At 40.6% G+C, this 26,092-nt stretch overlaps 1 protein-coding gene across 6 annotated transcripts in view; it reads left to right on the top strand.

Annotated features, from left to right (window-relative positions):
* Nucleotides 1–26,092, top strand: part of adcy3a (adenylate cyclase 3a) — a 263,750-nt gene that overhangs the window by 159,118 nt on the left and 78,540 nt on the right. For all 6 annotated transcript variants that reach the window (XR_005281946.1, XM_038298655.1, XM_038298658.1 and 3 more), the window contains one exon: nucleotides 2,602–2,715. Coding sequence is in view for 5 of the 6 variants with exons in the window: in XM_038298655.1 (XP_038154583.1) it covers nucleotides 2,602–2,715 (114 nt within the window). In the remaining variant the exon portion in view is untranslated. Of the gene's footprint in view, nucleotides 1–2,601; nucleotides 2,716–26,092 lie in introns of those variants that run through there.

The raw sequence follows: 26,092 nt of genomic DNA on the forward strand, positions 1-26,092 counted from the left end.
CTTGATAGAGTCCGGGCCTCTCTTTCAGAGAGGGAACCGTTGGGTCCAGAGACTGTTTGTTCAGCAGAGTCCAAGAGCAGCTGCAGCGTCTTGCTTCTGACTTTAAAGGCAGACCTTGATCTGAGTTTCCAGCTCTTAGCCAAGAGCAGCAGGGGAATCCACATAGGAATCTTCAGGTTTGGCTCACGAGGGCAATCTCGGCAGGTTAAGCTCATCCAGAGCTTCAGGTTAGAGACAGGTTTCCTGTGAGGCAAAAAACAAGGGAGAATTAGAATCAGATCTCTCTCAAGAGATAGCAAAGATTCTTCAGGTTTGAGGCTCAGGTCGCTAACCAAACTAGGTCAACACTACGGCGTCCAAGCAAGGTCTGGCAGCTGGTTATAAAGGGCAGGTCTCTTGATGAGTAGATGCGTCACAGGTGTGCTGGAAGACTCCAGCTCTAGGAGACCCACGACACACTCTGCTGGAGGAAGGTGGTACAGCTCCAGATCCCAACAGAAGCAGAATGATGAAATGAGGGTCCCTATGTCCTCCAGCAGTTTAAGTCTATAGCAGCATAGCTATAGAGATAGCTATGGATAACCTGAGCCACCCTAACTATAAGCTTTATCAAAAAGGAACGTTTTAAGCCTAGCCTTAAAAGTAGACAGGGTGTCTGCCTCAGTGACTAAAACTGGTATTTGGTTCCACACGAGAGGAGCCTGATAACTAAAGATCTGCCTCCCATTCTATTTTTAGAAATTCTAGGAACCACTAGTGAACCTGCAGATTGAGAGCGAAGTGCTCTGTTAGGAACATAAGGAACAATCCGATCTCTGATATAAGATGGAGCTTGGCCATTTAAGGCTTTATACGTGAGAAGGAGGATTTTAAATTCTATTCTGGATTTAACAGGAAGCCAATGAAGAGAAGCCAGGATAGGAGAGATATGATCTCTCTTTTTAATTTTCATCAGAACTCTGGCTGCAGCATTTTAGATCAACTGAAGGCTTTTAACTACAGTTTGTGGACTTCCTGATTGTAAAGAATTACAATAGTCCAGCCTTGAAGTAAAAAATGCATGGACTAATTTCTCAGCATCACCCCTGGAAAGGAGATTTCTAATTTTTGCAATATTCCCACAGATAAAAGAAGGAGATTCTAGAAACCTCTTTGATATGAGATTTAAATGACAGGTCCTGATCAAAAACAACACCAAGATTTTTTACTTTATTATCTGAAATCAGTTTAATCCCATCCAAATGAAGTGACTGACTAATCAGCTTCTTTTTCAAAGACTCTGGTCCAAAGACTATAACTTCTGTTTTGTCTGTATTCAGAAGGAGAAAGTTAAGAGTTATCCAGGTTTTTATGTCGTCAAGGCATGCCTGTAATCTATGTAATGGGTTAGCTTCATCTGGATTTATAGACAGATATAGCTGGGTATCATCAGCATTACAGTGAAAATTAATCCCATGCTGTCAATTAACTCTACCGATTAGGGGCATATATAAAGTAAAGAGAATTGGTCCTAGCACTGATCGCTGTGGTACTCCACAGGTAACCATTGAGCATGAGGAAGATTTGTCATTAACGTGAATAAACTGAACCAAGTCTAGAGTAGTTCCTTTAATTCCACAAAATATTCAAGTCTTTCTAAAAGAATATATGATCAAGCACAGATACAGGTACATTATCTGAGGGCATGAAAATATCATTAGCAAACTTCACCAGAGCTGTTTCAGTGCTATGATGAGCTCTAAAGCCAGACTGAAACTCTTCAAAAAGTTCATTATGGTGTAAGTGATCGCACACTTGTCTCTTCCTTAAAATGAAGCCAAACTTTTGATAGCTTTACCCGATGGGGCGCCATTTCTTTTGTTTTGCTTTTCTAGACTTACGCCTGGCCACATCGTAATTGCTTACTGAATGCAGTGTGCTTAACTTGCGTAAAAAACATGACGTAAGTCGTGCTGCCCAGTGCTAGTCTCTGGTGCTGGGATTCAATAAGAGAATCGTTAAGCATTCTCAATCTTATGATGCACTCCTTAATAATTAAGGAACAGCTTACATTGATGAAGTTTCCTCCTCTTTTTAGCTTTTTATGTTTTTTTTCTATAATATATGCTATAGATATATATGCCATATGCTAAAAAAAAAAACATAAGAAGCTAAAAAGTTAGTTTGGTTGTTAAGTACAATTGCATACAAGGCAATCACAGGTATTGTGTTATCCTTTTCCTGTTTACGAGAATATGAGGAAGAATTTCTAAACTTTAAATGTGTTCAGAAAGAGCTGCTCTGCAGATTCAACTTCCTGTGCAGATTGGAGTGTAATTGCAATGGGGTATCGATAGTATCTTTCTAAGCCGTGCTCACTAAGAGATTTTTGGTCCCATGAAGAAACTTGTAAGTTGAGTCTGGCTGCACGTAATCTTCATTGATAAACTATGTTTGTTCAAAAAATGTGTCATCATTGTTCTTGAACATTCTTGTAAACATCACTGGATGTCTTCTGATCTCTTTATAGAACAGCAAAACAATAGCTTTCTTTTACTAAAAAATCTGGAATTGTAATTTTGACTGTAATTTCCTCTATATTATTTTCTGTTTTAATGCCAGCTGCTTGATGAGCCGAAATTTCGCTACATCACAAAAATCAAGACAATTGGGAGCACCTACATGGCAGCATCAGGTGTCACCTCTGATATAAATGATGGTTACATCTGCATGAAGGTAAGCAGATTTTTCTTAGATATGGTTTGGCATAATAGTGTGGGGTAATATGTGATGTTACCACACACTAGTACACTAAACACTATTGCATAATACCACTCAACACAAATTGTTTTTTCTTTTACTCTCATATTTTACTCTTTGACTGAAAGGCATGTGTCTCGAAACAGACATTGCAATCATTGTGGATTGTGTTATATTAATTTCACGTTCTCACACTTAACAGAAGGGTGCCTTGACTTTAGTTACATAATCCATACAACCTGTTTAGAAACAGAAAAAACCCTGAATATCACAGAGCAGAATAGGTATACTCAAGATATCTGTTAAGGCTCAGTACGGAGGACCCAGTATTCAAGGCAGAGAGACAGATAATTCAAAAGCAAAACTTTGTTTTGGGAGTAACAACGGCTAGGGCGTCTATCACAGGAATCTCTGCAGGAAAGAAAACACAGGTTAGTGACCACATAACTCTGGCAGAGGAGAATTATGAGTGTGAGTCACTAATCCGGTTTACTAGTTCAAACCCAGAGAACGAGGTAAGATCAAGCCCAACAATATGCGGCGGGTGCCGCCCAGAGTGTCCCAGACACTGCAGCCCCGGAGGAGGGAGAACAAGCAGGAAAGCAGATCCTGGCAGCCTGCTCAGGATTCAGAACCGTGAGGATCTGTCATGATGGGTTCTCTAAAGCGACCCAAATATGCAGAACACCACTAGACGTAAACAGGTGTAAAAGTTTAACAGAGTTTATTGTTACAAAGCACAATGAATACTGGTTCTGGTTCTGGTCCAGGGACATGTGTTCACCGGGGTCTGCGTGGGAAGACAGTTCAGTTAGCGAGGCACTTAGGGATTTGTCTTTATATAGTTTCAGGCTTGTACCTTGAGGGTCCTTGATTAAGGCTTTGAGAGGAAGGTTGTTGGAACTGGAGAGAGTTTGGTTCGCAGAGTCCGACAGCTGCTTCAGCGTCTTACTTCTTAGGATTTGAACAGAGCTAAGCTCAGGGTTTCCAGCTCTTGATTTAAGGCTGCATGGAAGTTCAAAGGCAGGCTTCAGGTTTGGCTCAGAGGGCAGGCTTGGCAGGTTAAGCTCTTCCAGAGCTTCACAGGAGAAAGACTGGTTTCCTGGAAAACAGAGACAGAGGTTAGAATCCATTTTGGATTCAAAAGTCAACAAAAGTTCTCAGAAGGTTCTAGGCTTAGTGCTAACCAACTGGATCAACACTGCGGCGTTGAGGCAAGTTCTGAAGACAGCTTAAGTAGTGGATCCTCTGATGATGTAATGAGCTGCAGCTGTGCAGGAGGCTCAGCTCAGGAGGATCCACGGCGGACTCTGCTGGAGAAAGGTGGTACTTCTCCAGCTTCCAACAGGATCAAAATTCAGAAGAGGTTTCAAAGGGAAATCCAGGTCTGTGACATGAAACAGCTCAAAGTTCATTAAACAGGCAGAATCCAGCAGCAGTCCAAAACAGGTCAGGGAAACAGATCAGAGGGGAACAGATAGGCTCAGTGGTTGAGAGGCAGAACAGGCCATGATAGGTGGGTAAACAAACAGGTCAGGTAATCAGAAACACTAAGGTAATGCTGAATCACTCTCATCACTCAAAGGAAATGTCTTGAAAGCTGTATAAAATGAAATTTCATTTTATATACACTCTGTGTATACAAAAAAACACCAGATTAATGGTGACAAGAAAAGGGGTGCAGTTCAGCAGGTGAATGAAATGAGTAATTAAGCCAGTCATCAGTGCCAAGATCATGACAATATCTGCTTCTATACATCATATAGTGTGTGTCCTGGTTACAGTAAGGGATGTATCCTACAAAGACTTAATTTATACCGATTGCCGTCCCAAGCCACAAATCCTCCCAAAACTCCTTAAATGTGACTTAGAAATTACTTTCTCATTTTAGGCTTTTTGACCCTAAAGCAGAATATCCTTGGTGGCCTATAATTTTCCGTAATTCAATTCAATTCAATTCAATTCAGTTTATTTATATAGCGCCAAATTCACAACACATGTCATCTCAAGGCACTTTACAGTTCAACCAGATCATACAGTCAAATTGATACAAAGTTTTCTATCTAAGGAAAACCAGTTGATTGCATTGACTCATTGACTCAAATACAATCCCCCACACTAAGCATGCTTGTAGCGACAGTGGAGAGGAAAAACTCCCTTTTAACAGGAAGAAACCTCCAGCAGAACCAGGCTCAGTGTGAGCGGCCATCTGCTGAGGCCGACTGGGGTTCAAGGAGACAGAAGCAGAGATACAAAAAGCAGCTGTAAAAGGCGGCCCCGTCCAGGAAACACACAGCCAGGCAGACGAGCTCCAAGGCAGCTCCCATGCCAGAGGACGAAGAGAGCACATCCACTCAGTCACGGTCAGAGAAACAGGACCACACTGGAAAACCGGCCGATCTCCAACATCTATTAACAAGGGTGTTGATAGAAGCAGCACAGCTGATGTTTCTTTCCAGGATGACGTCACAGCCAAACAGGAACAGACGAGGCAAAGCTACTCTGAGGAAAAGCAGAGAGAGCAGAAGGTTAGAGATTGAACTAACAGATTCTGCAGAATAGGAGAACAGAGAGAGAATGAAGCAGAATGATGAAATGGGGGTCCCTATGTCCTCCAAAAGTCTAAGCCTATAGCAGCATAACTATAGAGATAGCTCAGGATAACCTGAGCCACCCTAACTATAAGCTTTATCAAAAATGAAAGTTTTAAGCCTAGCCTTAAAAGTAGACAGGGTGTCTGCCTCACGGACTAAAACTGGTAGTTGGTTCCACAGGAGAGGAGCCTGATAACTAAAAGATCTGCCTCCCATTCTACTTTTAGAAATTCTAGGAACCACTAGTAAACCTGCAGATTGAGAGCGAAGTGCTCTGTTAGGAACATAAGGAACAATCAGATCTCTGATATAAGATGGAGCTTGGCCATTTAAGGCTTTATATGTGAGAAGGAGGATTTTAAATTCTATTCTTGATTTAACAGGAAGCCAATGAAGAGAAGCCAGGATAGGAGAGATATGATCTCTCTTTTTCATTTTCATTAGAACTCTGGCTGCAGCATTTTGGATCAGCTGAAGGCTTTTAACTACAGTTTGTGGACTTCCTGATAGTAAAGAATTACAATAGTCCAGCCTTGAAGTAACAAATGCATGGACTAGTTTCTCAGCATCACCCCTGGACAGGATATTTCTAATTTTTGCAATGTTCCTCAGATGAAAGAAGGAAATTCTAGAAACCTCTTTGATATGGGATTTAAATGACAGGTCCTGATCAAAAATAACACCAAGATTTTTTACTTTATTATCTGAAATCAGTTTAATCCCATCCAAATGAAGTGACTGGCTAATCAGTTTCTTTTTCAGAGACTCTGGTCCAAAGACTATAACTTCTGTTTTGTCTGCATTCAGAAGCAGAAAGTTAAGAGTCATCCAGGTTTTTATGTCTTCAAGACATGCCTGTAATCTATGTAATGGGTTAGCTTCATCTGGATTTATAGACAGATATAGCTGGGTATCATCAGCATAACAGTGGAAATTAATCCCATGCTGTCTAATAATTCTACCAATTGGGAGCATGTATAAAGTAAAGAGAATTGGTCCTAGCACTGATCCCTGTGGTACTCCACAGGTAACCTTTGAGCGTGTTGAAGATCTATCATTAACATGAACAAACTGAATTCGATCAGATAGATAAGATTTAAACCAGTCTAGTGCTGTTCCTTTAATTCCAACAAAATATTCAAGTCTTTCTAAAAGAATATTATGGTCAACTGTATCAAATGCAGCACTAAGATCCAACAGGACGAGCACAGATACAATTCAGTACGGCTCAAGCAGATTAGTCACCCTCCAGCAACAATGGCAGATGATGTTGGCGAAAATTGTGAATATAAATTGAAATAATACACTTTCTGTGGTCCAAAACAAACTTTTAAGATGTTTTGAGGGATGTTGTGGGTTTGTTAAACCCCTACATCTACTGAGATTACAAGACTCCATTTATTTTTAAAAAGAAGTATGGTGTTTCTCTGCGACAACTTAATTTAGCTTTTCAGCAGCTTACTAGGTGGTCTTCCCCTTCCAGGAGAATGAATCTCATTCCATGCACATTGCCTAAAAACATGCTGACACGGAAGTGAAATACAATTCGAACACAGTTAAAGACATTTTCCTACACACCATATATCAAGGACTTAGCCACAAACATAATGTCATACGCAGAGAACTTAAAACATTACTTTCTGATAGCAGTGTGTCTGATGAAGAAATTTTGAAACAAATGATGAAGATAACAAGCACAGAGAATGAACGACAGAGACGTTTGGGGTCAGGCGTGAAACAGAAACAAGTAAGTGTGCATAGCACTGAGCTAGTGGAGGTTGAAGTCGCAGCTGCACAAGGTAATGGTGCAAAGAAAGATGCTCCAGATAAACAGCCAAAGGCTAAAGCACTTCAGCTGTTAACTGAAAAAGAAGCAGGGTTAATGACTAAAGTTGAGCAACTGCAACGGCCGCAGCAGATTCACAGCTCCGAGCCCTGCCACCACTGCAAAGCTCAAGTGGAACGAACGAAACCCAAGTCAAATAGCTGTGCTAATTGCCTCGCACAAAACCTCCCAGGTTGCACTCACTGTTTTTACTGTGGTGAAAACGGCCACAGAGCAGTAGGCTGCCTAAAGAAGCCGAAGCGTCAGGAAAACTGGAGCCGGTCGCTGCAACGGGACAACCAGTGACCGGGTCTCATGTTCAGTCCCACAGTGTTAAGTGCAATGTATCCAGCTCTGAGTTTCATACAAGAGAGAGTTTGCTGAATAGAAGACCTAAAGTAAACAATGTAAATGACCCCCAATTCCCCCTTTCCCTGCCCACTCAAACAAGCAGGCGCCTAGCCAAGTTCATAGGTGCCAAAGCCCTCGCATGATGTGACCTGAGCGGCTTGACAGTTGATGCTCTGTTAGACACCGGAGCTCAAGTGAGCATGATTGATCAAAGCTGGAAGAAGAGGTACATACCGGATGCACCGGTGAGGCCCCTCAGTAAAATCTTTGATGATGAAAAGCTGGAAATACAAGCTGTGAACGGAGGAGTTCTTCCTTTTGATGGATGGGTCCTCATCTCAGTCAGCTTCGCCGGAAATTCTGCTCTTAGTCAGTCTATAATGGTGCCTTTCCTCATCAGTAGCATCAACCTTGAACGGCCAATCCTGGGATTCAGTGTGCTAGAGGAGGTGGTTCAGGATAGACAAACAGAGTTTCTTCCAGCCCTCGCCACACTCCTCTCTCATTCCATATCTGCCTCTGTGGATCAGGTGGAGCTGTTGGTGAACTTCATTCAGGCAGGCAAACCCATCATGTGTCCAAAAGTTTTAAGAACTGGCAACTATGACACTGTAGTTCCAGCTGGACAGGTTGCATGGGTCAAGTGTCAGATCCCGTCAGTTGTAGATCAATCAGATCCTCTTCTCTTGTTTGAACCTGAGGAAAACAACGTCCATCTTGCTGAACTTGAGATTGAGGAAGGCCTGCTGGAAATGCGATTTGGAAAGCGACCTTATGTAACCTTACCAGTAAGAAATTGCACAAAGCATCCTGTGAGCATACCAAGAAAGACTGTTCTGGGTAGTAGCCAGCACCGCATGAAAAGTGAGATTTTCGTCCCCGTAAACCCCCGTAAACTCCCGCAGATCTGCCTGATTTTCGTCAGTTTCCGACAATTTGCAACCCGTGCTTGTCCGCGTTTGTCGTGCCACAAATTGTTGGAAACGTACCGTGACGTATTTGGAGAGCGATCAGCTGTACTAATGGCCCTAATTAGCATATGAATGCAGCAAACCCGCGCGGCTGGCCAGGTCTGGCTTGAATAACCTTCTCAGTATTGGCTGAAACCACTATTCTCAAACAAATGAAATCGCTCGTGATTGGCAGCAAAACCACACGTGGCCACGCCAGGCTTTAATTTTCTTACTGAGTATTGGACAGAACCACTTCTTTTTAAACAAGTAAAGTCGCTCGTGATTGGTTGGCATATATATATATTTACATATATATATATTTATTCATATATATATATATATATATTCATATATATATATATTTATTTATTCATTCATATATTTATTCATTCATATGGTGTGTATTTATGTTATCCTACACTACTACACAATTATTATGCTACCATCAAGGACATGAATGAATTTATACAGAAAATGAACATTTGCCAGGAAGCTGTTTATGCAAAGAAAGAGCTTTATTAAAACACACACAACTATATACAACTCGTATCCAAACACATGCGTTTCTAAAAATTAAAAGTCCGTGAACGGTCCGTTTGCTTCCTCGGGGTTGGAGGTAACTGGCAGCATTCCCTCCGAGGCAGGTCCGATGTGCAGACGCCTACTGTGCGTGGCCCTGTACTTCGGCATCGCTTCTAACCGGGACTGCAGCTTAACAGAGTTCAGTGAGATCCGGCCTACGAAATGGCGGCGACCGTACAATCCATCCAGAGACACCGCTGACGACGGCGGACTTCCAGAGTTCCACTTCCTCATCTGCTAGCACACTCTGCCTCGCTTTCAGCAGCTGAAAAAAAAAAAACAATGAATCAGCGCACTGCGCATGGACACAACACATCTATTAATGCACCTGAAAAATAGTCACCAAATAAAGTCTTACCCTCTTTCTTCTGGCCCGACTCCGAGCAGATTGCCTCCGCACGCAGCGTGTTGGCTGGCAGCGTATATCTGAAGCTCCTGCGTACCGTCTGAAAATACGTCTTACAGGCAGCTGGAAAACAATTAAATGAGAGCGGTATAAATAAAAAATCTAACGCAAGTCACAGTAACAAGGAAGGAGAAAACATTAAAACAAGTCACTTACACACAATGTCGTCTTTATCATCATCGTGCAAATCTGGACTTGCTGTATGGCTCCGAGCAAATAGGAGGTCTGTGAAAACAAAATGTAAAGCTATGATCGGTATCCATTACCTTTTACCGCAGAATGAAAGCATATTCTTTAAATCTTACCCTTGCTCCGGTTCATAGCGCCTGCAATTAGTCTCCGAGTTGTTAAGACGGCGTACTGCTTCCTGTAAATCACAAAAAATGCACTTTAATAAAGCTTGTTCTTGCAAGGCTAGGCTAGATAGGCTAATAGCTAGGCTGCTATTAGCCATAGCTCAGGCTAGGCTGCTTTTAGCTTAGCAGGCAGTAATCGAACATATATTTACCGCTAGCATCTCTTCTTTGAGTTCGTCTTGTTCGATGCAGAGTCGCCATCGCGTCCAAGAGGAGTTTTAGGGTGGCCAGATGTCCGGCTTTAGGGGCGGACAGTCCGGATTTTCATTGCACTGTCCGGCGTCCGGCGCTGCACCCAGCCGGACGTGTATTTGTCCTCCTTTACTCCCAGATTCCACATACTCCGTCAGCGCTCCACCCCGCTCACGTACGGAGTACTTGTCTGTCATGTAAATCAATGAGAGCTGTTCCACATCCTCCGCTCGTCACCGCCCACGTACGTCTTCTCCTTCACCGTCAAAATACGGAGCTGAGCTATTTTTTGCTCCCCTCCGGTCCGTCCAGATCAAGACCCGCTATTGCAATCGCAACCAAACATAAAAAAGAATGTAGAGAAGACCCGGTTTGTCAAATTAAATTATAGTAAAAACAGATCGGTATCTAGAAATTAGAGCATAGTTTGTATATATTCCCAAAAACTAAGAGCAATTAATTAAATAATCAGACCAGGAAGAAGTTGTGAGATTCTAGAGTGAATCTCACAACTTTAAAAGAAAATTCTTATTGCAGGAATGGATGAGATGATGAGTTTGGAAGCAGAGAATAAACAGAGTTCATACAAACTATGTATGATCCTAGTTATCCCTGTTACAAAAATCCACAACAGAAAGAAAATATTTGGGCAGAAACTGAACATCTGCTGGATGATGATGGGGATTTTTTTAATATGTCAGATTAAATTAAGCGTTCACAGGTTTTATACAGGAATGAGGAACTCTAATTTAATGCTCTTTTAATGCTATTAGAAATAATTTTAACGCCATCAACAAGTATCATGTACACAAGTTATTAGTTTACATGAAATAAGGAGCTGTAAGCACAGTTCCATGACTCAAGTTTATATATATATATATATATATATATATATATATATATATATATATATATATATATATATATATATATATATATATATATGGATAGATAGAGAACATGGTGAAATCATCTTTACTCTCGACAGGCTGCGGCCATGTCATGAATTCCTCTTTTCCAGCCACTTTTTGCAGTTTGCATCGTCCTATTCTCTAGCTCTTTCTCGAGCTTCTTTTCCAAACAACTGCTTTATGATCAATTGCAGGAGTTCTGCGCAAATTAATCGTGTTAAAAAATGGTCACTTTTTAAACACCACAATGTATTAAATAAATACAAATGCTGGGAACCAATTCTTTTTTACATTTCTTTAATATTTTGTTCTATTCAGCTACACAAGCATCCTCTTTTAGTAATTTATTGATATGCCGCACAATGTCCTCCTTTTTGGTGCTATAGAAATGGCCACCCTACCCCGAAATCCCCCATTCTCCGCTCCTGACCGCCTGCACAAAGCAAAGCATACATCCTCCACGTGGGCTGCACACCGCGCCGCTCTGGGTTTCTTGGAGATCGTACAGAGCATGCGCGAGATGAACCAGGGTGTCCGCGGATCAATAAAAATAATTAAAAAATAGCATTAAAATAGCATTAAATTAGAGTCACTCATTCCTGTATGAACCCTGTGAGCGCTTAATTTAATATGACATATTAAAAAAATCCCACCATCATCCAGCACATGTTCAGTTTCTGCCCAAATATATATTTATATTTTTGTAGATTTTTGTAACGGGGATAAGGATAATTCAAAACTGCTTTTTTTTTAATGAACTTGTTCACTACTTCCAAACTCAGCATCTCTTTTCATTCCTGTAATAAGAAGTTTCTTTTGAATGGATTTGATTAAAGTTTAAGTCCCTCGGTATAAAATAAATATTTTGATGGAGATGAGAAATCTGCTTCCTCGTTGGTGAATAACCAATAGTTTGGATCCAATCATTTAAATAAACGGTGTTAGTTTTTTTTTTTTTTATATATAGATATATAATTTCTAGTCACCGATCTGTTGCTGCTATATTTTAATTTGACGAACCGGAATTTGTCGATGTTCTTTTTCCTGTTTGGTGCAATTGCAATTGCGGATCTTGACCTGGCCGGACCTTATGACCACAGTGTACCAATCTTCTGATGGCTACTTCCAACAGGATAATGCGCCATGTTATAAAGTGAATCATCTCAGACTCATTTCTTGAAACTTTTCCACTTAAGTAATTGTGAATTGAGCATATTGACAGACAATATTTTATTTTTTATCTTAAATGCAAATTTTTTTTTAAATAATTACTGCTCTAAATGTATTGCTCTGTCGGCTAAAGATCTGTTTTGGTCTCTATACTTTAATTAAATAAATCAATTCAAGCTAAAATGTGAGAGGCTATACTAAGCCTGATCTCTTTGTATCAGAGATTTTCTTCCTCAGAAAGATGTCACTTGGGGTAAAACCCCCCCGCAACCCTGGTTTGCATTTGTATAGCTCACAGCATGTTCATTTACATGTTAAAGCCTCCCCTAGAATTCCATGGGGGGGAGGCATGGGGGGAACACTGCCTAAGAAATTCCACGTCAATTTCTGACAATTTACGGGAGTTTTCGATGAAGCCTGCAAATTGCCGTAAACTGCCGCTAACCTGAAGTTCCACGACAATCTACAGTGCCGTATATTGACGAAAATCCCACTTTTCATGCAGTGCAGGCTGTTACTAGGGTGATTGAGGCCGGCCCACCAGAACTGTCCAGGCCCAAAGTAGTAGCCAATGCCGCAACAACACCAGCCACTCAAACTGCTCCAGGTTTGTGGCAGCCCCCTGTGGACCTCAGCCACCTTAGTGAAGAAGAACAAGACAAAGTAAAGAAAATGCTGTGGGAAGAATCAGCTGCTTTCGCTCAAGACAGTCATGATATCGGCTGTATCCACCTTAAGGATGAGATCCCAGTGCAGAGAGCGTACTCCTCGGTTCCCAAGCCACTGTTTAAAGAGGTGAAAAAGTATGTGCAAGACTTGTTGTTGAAAGGCTGGATTGTTAAGTCAAAGTCCTCTTATGCTGCGCCAGTGGTCTGTGTCAGGAAAAAGGATGGTACACTCCGCCTCTGCATAGATTATCGTCTCTTGAATCAGAAAACCATCCCTGATCTACATCCTTTACCTAGGATACAAGACCTGACTGACACCCTTGGTAGCTATTCCTGGTTCAGCATCCTCGACCAAGGAAAAGCCTACCATCAAGGTTTCGTTGCCAAAGACTCTCAACCCCTCACCGCTTTCATTACTCCCTGGGGACTGTACGAATGGGTCCATACCCATTTGGCCTCTCAAACGCCCCCGCAGCCTTCCAGTGGAGTATGGAAGAGATGCTAGGTCCCTTGAGAGATGACTGCCGTCTCCCGTACCTGGACGATACCTTCTGTACCCTCCAGCAAATGTCATACCTTTAGCTTCTCCAGATCACAGCTTTTCATTGTTAATTAACATCAGTCCTCTGATGTTAATGAGTAGTTGCCAAACAAGTTTGCGATCACTTATACCCTAATGAACTTTTTGAAGAGTTTCCATCTGGCTTTAGAGCTCATCATAGCACTTTAACAGCTCTGGTGAAAGTCACTAATGATATTCTCATGGCCTCAGATAATTGATTTGTGTTCATGCTCGTCCTGTTAGATCTCAGTGTTGCATTTGTCACAGTTTGATCATATTATTCTTTTAAGATTTGAATAATTTTTATAAATTACGGTTACCGCAAGAGGCTGGTTTAAATCTTATTCATTTGAGAGATTTCAGTTTTCTATGTCAATGATAAATCATCCTCATGCACTAGGGTTACCTGTGGAGTACCATGGGGATTTATTGGGAGAATTATTAGACAGTATGGGATTAATTTCCACTGTTATGCTGATGATACTTAGCTATACCTGTCTATGAATCCAGATGAAGCTAACCCATTACATAGATTACAGGCATGTCTTGAAAACATAAAAACCTGAATGACTCTTAACTTTCTGCTTCTGAGTGCAGACAAAACAGAAGTTATAGTGTTTGGACCAGAGCCTTTGAAAAAGAAGCTGATTAGTTAAAGTATATGTGTAATATAAATACATAAAAAAATGTTGGTGTTATTTTTGTTAAGGACCTGTCATTTAAATCCTATTTCAAAGAGGTTTCTAGAATTTCCTTCTGCCATCTGTGGAATGTTGAAAAAATTCCACAGATGGCTGTGCTATTGTAATGCTTTACTCTCAGGAAACCCACAAACTGTATAATATATATTTGGTTGCGCATGCACAAATGAGTTGATGGTACTGATCATGTGTCCAGGACGGATTGGGTAGTGACAGTGTTTTATCTTTAAGAAGGGTCAGGGCTGTGGAAGCTTGATATGGTCAGTTCTTGGAGATCAGAGAGCACTTTTGAGACTCTCATCTCAAATAGTTCTTATTGTTGCAGCTACTGTTCTGCTGCCTTGTAAAAAAGAAAATAAAAATGGAGACACATTTATTTTGTTTGCTCATTGGAGCAGTGGTTAGTACTTCTGCCTTGCAGCAAGAAGGTTCCAGCTTCAATTTCCGGCTCTGGGTTTTTCTTCATGAAGTTTCCATGTTCTCCATGTGCATGAGTTCTCTCCAGGCTTCCTCCCACAGTCCAAAAACATGACTATTTGGTTAATTGGCTTCTGTAAATTCTTCTTAGATGTGAGTGCGTGCATAAATGGTTGTTTGTCCAGTTTGTGTCTGTGTTGCCAGGCGATGGACTGGCAACCTGTCCAGGGTGGATCCCACCTTTTTGCTCACTAACAGCACCCCTTGTGACCCCAGCCAGGATAAAGCATTACGGAAAATGGATGGATAGATTTATGCAGTGTGCAGTGTTTGGCAAGCTACTTAGAAAATGTAGTATGATAAGTTACAAGTTATTCTACTTTAAATTAAGCTTCACTATACTGAAGCATCTCACCAGAGAATTGTACGAAGCTAAACTAAAACAAACTAACAAAATTTTCTCACCCAACAAAACTAATACATACATTCAAATCTAACTTTACTACTCGTGTATAAATAAACATTTTATTCTAAGATCTTTGAATAATGCATTTTAAAACAATGACAAAATCAATCTGCCTTCAATTGATAGAGCAACTGTCTCTAAGTCAGGCAAATTAGTCATTGTAAATGAATGTAATTAACCTAACAGTCATGGGTATATTTTGACTGTGGGAGGAAGGTGAAGTAACTGGTGAGAATCCACAAATGCACAGGGAGAACACACAAGCAAACTTCATGCTGAAAGACTTGGAAACGAACCCAGAACCTTCTTGCTGCAAGGCAGCAGCGCTACTCACTGTGCCACTAATTATTAGTTTTAATTAAATCTTTGATCTATCTTATTACTTTTATTTCACATTAATCTAAAGTGGCTGAAGTAACCCGTTTATTCCTTTGTTTATAGATACATTTTAACTTGGCCTTTTTTTCAGTAAAGTTCAATTTCTCTTACTGTTTCTCTTACTGTGACTAACTGTAACTGTAACTTTTATGCTCTAATATGGGAACTGGATCCATCTGAGTTTGTATGCTTGGCTATCTTTTCCTAGATGGGGCCGCCTGTGGAGCTGTTTCACAGTTACATTTCATAGTTTTTCTTCTTTCAGTATGTCTGCTTCTGTATCCTTGAATCCCAATCAGCCTTGGCAAGTGTGAAGTAGATTATGTAATTCTTCTGCCCTCAGTTAGTGTATCTAATGTAACTTAGACAGCGAGCTAAACACATATGGTTCCAGCAATGAAGAGACACGATTCCTTTTCTGTGTCTTTACTGAAGACCATGTTAATTTGTGAAACTGTAAACATACAAAAAAGGAAAATACATAAATGCACTCGCATAACTTAAAATAATATGTCACACAATAACATGTCAGGTGTACAGCCTCAGCTGTAGCATTGAGCTAGCATGCAAATGCTGACAATATTAGCTCATTCCACACAGCAAATATAATGAAAAATAAAGCACAAAAGTTCCTGAAACTACTGAGAAACATAAAAGTACACTTTACTGTTATGACAAAACTTACAGATTATGATCTGCCAAGAGTCCAAACGAAGAAATAGTTGGAGAGGTGGATGAACATGTTTACACCTCCAGAGCTGAACCATAGCAAAACTTGCAGGTTGCTTAGCTTCTGATTACTACCATTGGCCACTGGAGGGCAACGTTTTACACAAACTTCGCACACAACAAATACATCATACAAATGACAAAAGCGACCTCTGGGGAAGACTAATAGAACAAGTTTTACCAAAAACTAACTTGTACTTCGCTTATAATGAGGGACGGAATAGTCAGTGTTGTGCCTGAACGCGTTCATTGAACGAAAGTTCATGAACTCGTTCATATTTTGGGCAAACATGAACTGAACGTACTGTATTACTGACTGATGAACGTCATTGTCAACTCGTTCATTCTGGTGTCTGTGAATGCCACACTCTCTCAGTTCAACTTCGTTCAATAGGTTGCCAGATTTCTATAGAGTCCTCCAGGCGAAACCCCAGCTAAATCACACCGTAAACAAGCCTTAATATGTAGCGGGAAAAACACCCAATCTGGCAACACCAGCTACCAGTGTCGTAGCCTACAGCCGCGTGCGTCATCAAAACAAAATGCAGCATGGAAGCCACAGCAGCATGGAGGCGACCGTGGAGGCGATAAAGCAGCAGTATGATAACTTAAAACAGGTTTATGACCAGGTGGTCGGTGAGGATGATGGCAATAATCTTACATTTCTCTGCAAACTTTGCCCGCCGGCTTTCAGTAAAAAAATCCGCACTTCAGTAACCTTAAATTCCTACCTCAGCCTGGTCCCTCAGTTTCTGTTAGTAAAATGTTCTTGAGGGTTTTACTATTCATGTAACTCATTTGTTAAACCTGCCTGGTATAATTTTCCAGTATTCCTTTTTAGTATGTACTGAAATGGAATTTCAAATTGAAAAAATTATTAAAATTAAAAAAACATTTGCACCTTGATTACTTTCCTGTTTTTCTTTTAATGACTCCTCATAAAAAAGACCATTCAAGCAGCACATTTTTCCTGATGTTTTTGAGAATATACTGTAGGGGTGAAAGCTGCAGCTGCTACTAGTGTGAAGTGAATGGACAGCAACAAAGCGTTAAAGAAACAATGGGGAAATGCTGTCCCCTCAATGCTAATGTAAACCCTGGTTGGATAAGGATTCAAAACTGGATATGAAGATGAAATCTGACGCACAGTTTCAGTGTTACAACTGATAAAATAATTGCTGTCTGTGGTTTTACAGTACGCTATGGTGTAATTGAGCAATATATGAAAAAAAAAAAAAGAACTATGAACTAGTTCATTTTTTGGAACTGTGAACTTAGTTCAAAATTTTGAATTATAAACTATGAACTGAACTAGTTCATTTTAAAATGTGTGAACTGAACTTTGAACTAGTTCACGTAGAAAGAGAACTTTCCCCACACTGGGAATAGTAATGATTCAAGCAGCTGTCTTGTGTACTACTTGCAGTTTATGGGGGGGTGTTCTGGAGGACAGGAAGGGAAAGGAATTTTAAAGTCAAGTGAGTGGACTGTAAACCAGTTCACCAAAAGTGGGAGGAAACAACTTGCTCAGTGTTGCAAAGACGAAAGTAAGTAACCAGGTTATGTAGGAAGTTGAGAGGATGAAGAGGACTATCCAGGATAACACCAAGGATTTTAGGTAGAAAGGTGGGAGAGATATACAGCAGTTGCCAATGCATATTGTAAAACTGAAAGATTTGGTTAAAGTGGACAAAAAGCAAGTGTGGTGCGTACTGTCACATGATGTGCGCAGCCCCGGGAATATATGAGCTGATCAGAAATTTGTTTCAGTAGACTTCTTTTTGCTTTAACCAGTTATCTATGGACATTCTGTGCAAGCCAGTTAGATGGATATTCTAACACTTTACACATTAGAACCATCTGTATTTATGTTCGAAGTAGGGAAACTCAGGGGTTGTGGTGTGCTTCTTCAGACAGAGTGCAGGCAACATCCTGAGAGGGTGTAGGTTTTGGGTTAAATAGATGGGAAAACTTAAGATTGGTGCCATAGTCTTCTTAGCAATGCTCACAGGCCTGTTAATAATAAAATTTCTCTTTAGTATGTGTTACGTTCAAAATTGCAGGTTTAGTAAAAAGAAACTGAGTCCGCACAGAATAGGGTTTTTTAGCTCCTGCAGGAGGAGAAAGCCACGTTCAGCCACATCTGCTCTCTGGTGGGTGTCCTCAGCAGAAGCCTTTTATTAGCAGATCATACCACATGGGGTGGGTTACAGAACAGTGTTCTTCTGACAAGGCAATTGATCAGGTCATAGGACAAAATGCTCTTTCTGATTGAATCACAGAATACAGCGGTCTCCCGATAAGTTTGATCATCCTTGCACAAACATCAGCAGTTTTCTACCAAAGTTGCATGACAGTTTGCAGTAAACAGAGTTAAGCATCTCATTTAATTAAAATTCCATATGCACATACATTAATTTTATAATCATCATCGAAAAAACCTGACATTTCCCTCCTCTTGTGCATATAAAACATCAGCATGTAGCACTTCTAAAAAGATTTTTACTACACACATCATAAATGCATTACAGATAGGGAATTCAGTAATCAAAGATCAATATGTAAAACACAAAAATATAAAAGGATTAAAATGTAAAACTTAAGCAAAAATGTAAGATTTATTAAGAATGTAAAAAACTTCAAAAATCTGTCCCTTGAGTAGGCAAAACCTCTCCAATAGAGGAAAATTCCTACCCGATTCTTCCAGAGGAAGCGATCATTATCCCTATAACATATTACACAGTTGCCACACCATCAGTATCTTCACCAGTATCCTGGCGAAGTTGAACATAAGTAACAGCGGAATACTGGATTAAAGTGGATCCTATCATTCTCTGAATCATTGACTGGAGACATGGCATTAAAGCTGCAGTCTGTAACATTGAGAAGAGAGCAGACTTCGACTGAAAATTTGAAGAAAAACAGGTTTCACGCCACTCCCCCACCCTCTCTGCTTCACTCATGCCCCACCTCCAAGCTCCACCCCTCTCACAGCATCTGCGCGGCTACCGCATGCGACCAGAAGGGGGGGGGCAGGGATTCAGCGTGTGTGAGCTGTGATTGACACTCCATCAGACGCTCCTCTGGCTGTGATTGGTTGTTTTGACTCGTCCCGAATTATTCTTTCCAGATTGAAATACAGGCAGTAGGCGGTACCAATTGAAGCAGTTTTTTTCACAGGTTACATATCACATGTACTGCTGCTGGGCATAGGGACAGTTTCAGCCAATATGACAAAAAAGTGATTTTTAAAAACTTACAGACTTCAGCTTTAAGTAACAAATAAAAAGGAAAAATATGAAAAACAATCCTACAAATGGTAAAGCTATCTTCATAAGCACCTGCCACCATGATCCCATGGTGAACCAACTTGTCCATGGTGCTGGACTTGCACCGGAGGAGTGAACAGTCTGTTTTTTTCAAACCTTCAGCAACGTGCTTGGAATGCTGCTACCACATCTTGGCACTGTAGGGATGACTTGGCGTGGATCCATCAAAAACCATTCTGGTTTTCCTTTGTTTCTGGTGGTCAATTTGAGTCCATAAGAGCACCAGTCCAATGGTCACCATCAAGCAGCAGAGCCACTTTAGTTTTCCCATCCTCACCAATCTCTCTAAGGCAGCACCCACTAACCAGGACTCTACAGGATTGGGTTAGGTTGGTTTCTTTACCAGCGTTGAGACGAAAAGCTCTAAATTGCTTAACCCCTTTGTAGCTGGGCTTCACCACAGATCCCTACCTTAGTCGTGGGGTCCCTGTGAAGGTAACTGGGCTTCCTGTTGGGGAAAGTCTTTAATCAGCTTACAATGACTCTGGTGGATCCAAGTGTTTCTCTCCTGGATCTTCACAGCGGTTGGAGTTGCTAGTTGCACAATGTAGGGTCCTTCCCACCTTGGAGCTGCCCAATTTTCCCCTTGATGACTTTAATCAGCACTCGGTCTCCAGGCTTCAGGCCTTCCTGTGGGGAAACAAAAGGAGCTCTTGGCAGATTACATGTTTTCCGAACAGTTTTGTCGCTGAACAGCTTCAGCATCCATTTAGTTAATGGCTCAGTGTCATCTTCTTTTTCTGCCCATGGTTGTCCTTCCCATAAGGGTAGAACAAAAGGTCTCCCATTCACTATTTCAAAAGGGGTCAAACCATCAGATATGGGAGTAATCCTCATGAGTAGTTTTACTAAATACAAAACACACTGGCCATGGCTTTCCTGTTTCTGCCATGAATTTTCTCAGTCTGTTCTTAATCACTCCATTAGCTCATTCCACCAATCCTGCACTCTGTGGATGGTAGGAACAGTGATGCTTTAAGGTTATGTTTAAATGTTTAGACATTAGTAATACCACTTCATTTACAAAATGTAACCGGATACACAATGCTTTTGCCACTGTCAACGCATTTGCATGTTTTGTAGGGACAATTTCTACCCATTTAGAAAAGTTGCCCACTAAGACTAGGCAATACCTGTACTGACCACTTGGGGTCAGCTCAATATAGTCCATGCTTATCACTTCAAACGGGGCTGTACCTCTCTGTGCCTGTCGTCGCTTAGGCCTCTGATTTCCTTGTGGGTTGTATTTACAACATGTAAGCCATGCTCTGCAAAAATGTTTAAAGTTGTTATTTAAACCTGCTGTGGGATAAAATAGTTGTTGTACTATACTAATCATCCCCCCTGTTGAGACATGGCCTTGACCATGACTCATCACCGCTACTTTTCTAAACGGGCTTCGTTGTAAAACTGGTTTATCCTTTATCATTATTAAGCCATCAGACTTTGTAACCGCTCCTTCTCTTTTCCATTGTTCTTTTTCAGGTGCTGGAGCGTTTTTCTGCATATCTATAAGAATTTCCGCAGGAAATATTGTGCTGTCATTTGACACATCTGCATTAGTCAGAAAGATTTGTGCTCTGGCTGCCTCCTTCGCTGCAACATCTGCTCTATTATTTCCTCTGCTCACTACATCTTGACCTTTGGTATGTGCTGCACATTTGCATATAGCTATGGCCCATGGCAACAACACAGCTTTTAACAGGGCTGTCAATAAGTTTGCATGCTTACCTTTCCTCCCTGTACTGGTCACCATGCCCCGACGCTCCCACTGTGCAGCAAAATTATGAACTGTGGAAAAAACATACTGACTGTCCGTGAAAATATTTACATCTCGGCCTGTTGATATTTCACATGCTTTTGTTAGTGCAACAATCTCTGCAGCTTGCACAGAATATGATGATTTTTAAGGCAGCACTGTAAAGGATTTTTTGATCATCTACAATAGCAAAACCAACTAAGTTCTTTCCTTCTTCTGATCTGGAAGCTGAACCATCCACATACAAATTTTCATAACCCTCCTGTGGTTCATCTTTTAAATCTGGATGCGGTTTGCAACACATAGTTGTCCTTTCAACACAGTGGTGAGGGTCACCATCTTCTGGTGTGGGCAGCAAAGTTGAGGGATTCAAATAATTACATCGCTGCACGGTGAGGTGAAGCTGAGACAGTAAAGTGGTCATAATGTTTAGATGTCTGGCTGGGGACATAAAGGTCATTTTGGCTGTTGTGACTAACAGTTCCACTGCATGAGGTATTAACAAGGTCAGTGGATGATACAAAACAATTTCAGATGAACTTTGTATGGCTAGAGCAGCAGCACAAACTGATCCTACACAATTTGGTAGAGCACATGCAACTGGATCTAATCTTTTTGAATAAAATGCCACTGGCCTCATTTTTCCTCCTTGTTTCTGCATTAGCAGGGAGGTCATGAACTGCCCCCTGCAATCCACTGTTTGGATAAATGGTTTAGAATAGTCAGGTAGTGCCACTACAGAAGAGTTTGCATTTAGGTCCTTTAGCTGTAAAAAAGCTGACCTCGCAGTTGGAGTCCATGTTATTATATCTGTCATTGCCATTTCATTTGTGTAAATGAGATCAAGCAGTGGCTGAGTAACCTCAGCAAAATTGGGGATCCATGTTCTACAGTAATTACACAAGCCTAGAAAAGTCATCATCATGGTTTTATATATATATATATATATATATATATATATATATATATATATATATATATATATATATATATATATATATATATATATATATATATATATATATATATCCAACTACACAATATAATAAAGATAATATAGGGGAGCTACTGTTTCTACGGGTCTCCTTTAATCCTTTAGAGTAAGACACTACAAGTATGAGCCTATTACCATGAGGCTGCAAACAAAGAGGTCATATAACTTGCTTAGCCGTCAATTGTTTGGATGCACGATTTTGGATAATTTTGTAGAGCTAAGACAGTTGCTGAGCAAAGTTCTACTTTTAGCTTTGTGAATTGCTGTTCTATTTCTCTGACATAGCTCTAGTGTGTCATAAAAACAACTTAACAAAAGCTAAGTTTTTTTTCATAATGTGGAATCTAAGCCCTGTAGTAATTGCACAATTCTAAAGACATTCTTGTAGCTTCTTACCTTCTTCTAAAATAACATGGCCCAAACAACAAACTTGTCTTTGCACCCGCTAAATTTTTATAATTGGTTTTCATACTTGCTTTACAAAATGCTTCACATTTTAGCAGATAATGTTTAATCCTTGACCTGTATTGCAATTTAGGAACTATTTTAACTGGATCTACAGTTGTCAACAGTCCTACATCAATTTTTCATGTAGACCACAAAGCATTTGGAATATCTTTGAAATAATTTTCATCAAATTTTGTTAGCAAAGAATGCTGAGTTATTTTAACACAAACTAAATCTTGAACGTGGGGTTTTTGTCATGATGGGTCTCTGTGATTAAACCCATATGCAGAACACCGCAGGAAGCAGAGTAAAAGTTCAACTGTTTATTTGATAAACACACACAAAGTAAAAGAATGCACTAGTTCTGGTACTGGTCGGGGACTGGTTTCACAGAGAATCTGCAGAGAGGGGTTGTTTGGTTAGCCAGGTAGGAGTGAAGTCTTGACTGAGTCTAGATTTAGATTTGTACCTGATGAGGTTCAGACTGAGCGGTGGAGAGAGGGAACCAGTTGGGTCCAGAGACAGTGGGTTCAGCAGAGAGCTTTAACAGCGGCAGAGCTTAGCTTCAGGCTAGCGAGGTTCAGACCTTGAGTTCTTCTCCTAGTTCTCCCTTGAGAACTAACTTGGAGATTCAGACTGAGGATCTTCTGGTTTGGTTTCTCTGAGCGGGCAGGCAGGTTTCCAGACATGAGCTCCTCCAGAGCCACAGACTTCGATCAGGTTACCTAAGAGCAGAGAAGACAGAGACTGGTTAGGATCAAGTTGCTCCCTAGGGCAGGCAGAGATTCTTAAATCAAGCTGAGGCTCAGGTTCTGCTAACCAAAACTGGTCAACACTCCTGCACTGAAGACAGGTCTGGCCGCTGCTTATGTAGAAGGTCTCCTGATGGGCTGATGATCCTCAGGTGTGCAGGAGGCTCCAGCTCAGGAGACCCATAGCCCTCTCTGCTGGAGACAGGTGGCAGAATCTCCAGATCCCAACAGTAACCCAGATCCCAACAGAAAAACATACAAACAGGAAGGGATCCTCGGCGCCCTCTGGAGGGCAAGCCTCTGGATCCCAACAGTTTTATCTGTGTTTTGGAGACCCTGCAGGCACACTAGGAAGGCCATCAGTCAGATCAATGCTGCAGTCATTGACCCATCCGACATTCCCCTCCCCCGCGGCTGCAGATGCAAGCTGTCTCCCTCTAAACTGTGTTTCATTATCTTTTGGACACACAAACAACTTAAAAGACCCACAAACATAACTTTAAAGACAGAGACACATAACATTAAAAGACGGACAAACACAACATTAGATCTATTTATTTAATTTTTAATAATAACATATCTACTTTGCGCATGTATTATCAACAGCTCGCCATTTGGAGCTCATTTATGTATTTATTTATTTTTTAATTATCTATTTTTTCTAGTGTTTGCTTCTAGCCGGCACATAACATTTCTCCATTGATCTACTTCCACACACCATCTATTTCATACTTTTACTTCCACTTCTACAAGTATTTTATCTTGGAATAGAGGCGTCCCTCAAACCCATATTTTTTTAAACCATATATTCAAGTGTTTATTTTTTGTTGGATCCTGCGCTTCTACAAACTTCTAATCGTAGATTTCAAATTATCTCTAAATCTATTTTGACCTTTACCCATTTTAAAGAATTTAGTCCAGTACAAACACCTAGGGTATTCTACGCAGTGGATGTTTATTCAGCAAGACAGTACCCAAAAACTGTTGTGGTAATTTCTGCTACTACCTTTTCAGGTGAGAAATTCTTGCCTCTGCATCCACAAGAACTTTACTGTATTAAACCCCTGCTGTGTTAATATGAAACAACAGAACCCAACGGTTCCATTGTTTCCTCACACATTCTCACACAGACTTAGCTTGCACAGTCACACCTATCCTAAGGCCTATTATGTATGTATTTTTTATTTTAAACAACATAGACAAAAAACACCTATTGTGTACACTTCGGAGTCTCCAGCTCCAGGCCCTCGCACGCAGCGGATACCCAGATGCCACATCTGTCAACAAAACTTGGCTTCGTCAAATATCCCTGCTGCGGCAGCTGCAAACCTTACTATCTCGAGAACAACACAGAGTCCCAGACTCAAACGCACAGAATACCCAGATGCCACATTCGTCAACAAGACTTGGTCTCGTCAAATATTCTTGCGATAACAGCTGTAACTTAAATGGTCCCAGACCAACTTTTGATCAAAAGATTTAGGCCTACCCTTTGCTGTGCAGAGCAGTCCTCAGCGGAAGTCGTCACCAGGATGCCCAGGGCAGGGCTGGACTAAACTGGCCCCGTCCGGCGAAGGGAAGACGGCTGTCGACAGATTCTTGGCCTTGGTCCCACACGGTCCTGGACAATTGGATCTTGACTCCCGGGTTTCAGCACCAAAATGTTACGTTCAAAATTGCAGGTTTAGTAAAAAGAAACTGAGTCCGCACAGAATAGTGTTTTTTAGCTTCTGCAGGAGGAGAGAGCCACGTTCAGCCACTTCTGCTCTCTGGTGGGTGTCCTCAGCAGAAGCCTTTTATTAGCAGATCATAACACATGGGGTGGGTTACAGAACAGTGTTCTTCTGACAAGGCAGTGGATCAGGTCATAGGACAAAATGCTCTTTCTGATTGAATCACAGAATAGAGCGGTTTCCCGATAACCGTGATTATCCTTGCACAAACATCAGCAGTTTTCTACCAAAGTTGCATGACAATTTGCAGTAAACAGAGTTCAGCATCTCATTTAATTAAAATTCCATATGCACATACATTAATTTTATAATTATCGAATAAACCTGACAGTATGCCTTTCTGTTAGGGATTTTTGTGAACATGACTGGAATAAATCATGTTAATACTGAAATATGTTTCTTTTCCCCTTTTTTTTTGGATTTACTCTGAGAACATTTCTGCCAGAACTAAAGAGCTAGGTTCTCAGAACAAAAATCTCAGAAATAATATCCAGAACTTTGGAAACATCAAAAAATGCAGGTTCTTGTCCCTTAAGGGCCATATGAAACAGCAAAATACAGCAATGATCAGCACAACAATGATCATCTGTGCTGAACATTCTTTGTTGTAATCACCAGAACTGTCTGTACTGTAATCAGTATATTTGGATGCAGATGGATTACAGATTTTATCATTATGGTTTTTTTATGTGCATAAACACATGTAATAGGGTAAATGGACTTATCAAAATTTTACGTATATATTCATTGTATTTACAGGTTACATTTTTAACAGCTTTAATAATACACAGACAATTTAATGTGTAAAAAAAAATACACAAAAATATTTGATACACTTCCAACTTATTGTTAAATAAAATATGAACAACCTAGAGGGAAAAACTGACTTGTTATACTTACTGTCATCGGCACTGAGTTTTCCACCATGCAGCTTGTTGACATTGATGTCTTTGGATAGTAAATTGCTAAATTAATATGCCAGGAGTTAAAATAAATACAGAGTCTCCACAGTACATTCTTCGTGTTCGTCATCAAAGCTCTTTTTATTGCCTCCAGCTACGCCTCACATTTAAAAGTA

The sequence above is a fragment of the Cyprinodon tularosa genome, unplaced genomic scaffold (assembly GCF_016077235.1).
Source record: "Cyprinodon tularosa strain WSP-4 unplaced genomic scaffold, ASM1607723v1 ctg411, whole genome shotgun sequence".
Taxonomy (NCBI): domain Eukaryota; kingdom Metazoa; phylum Chordata; class Actinopteri; order Cyprinodontiformes; family Cyprinodontidae; genus Cyprinodon; species Cyprinodon tularosa.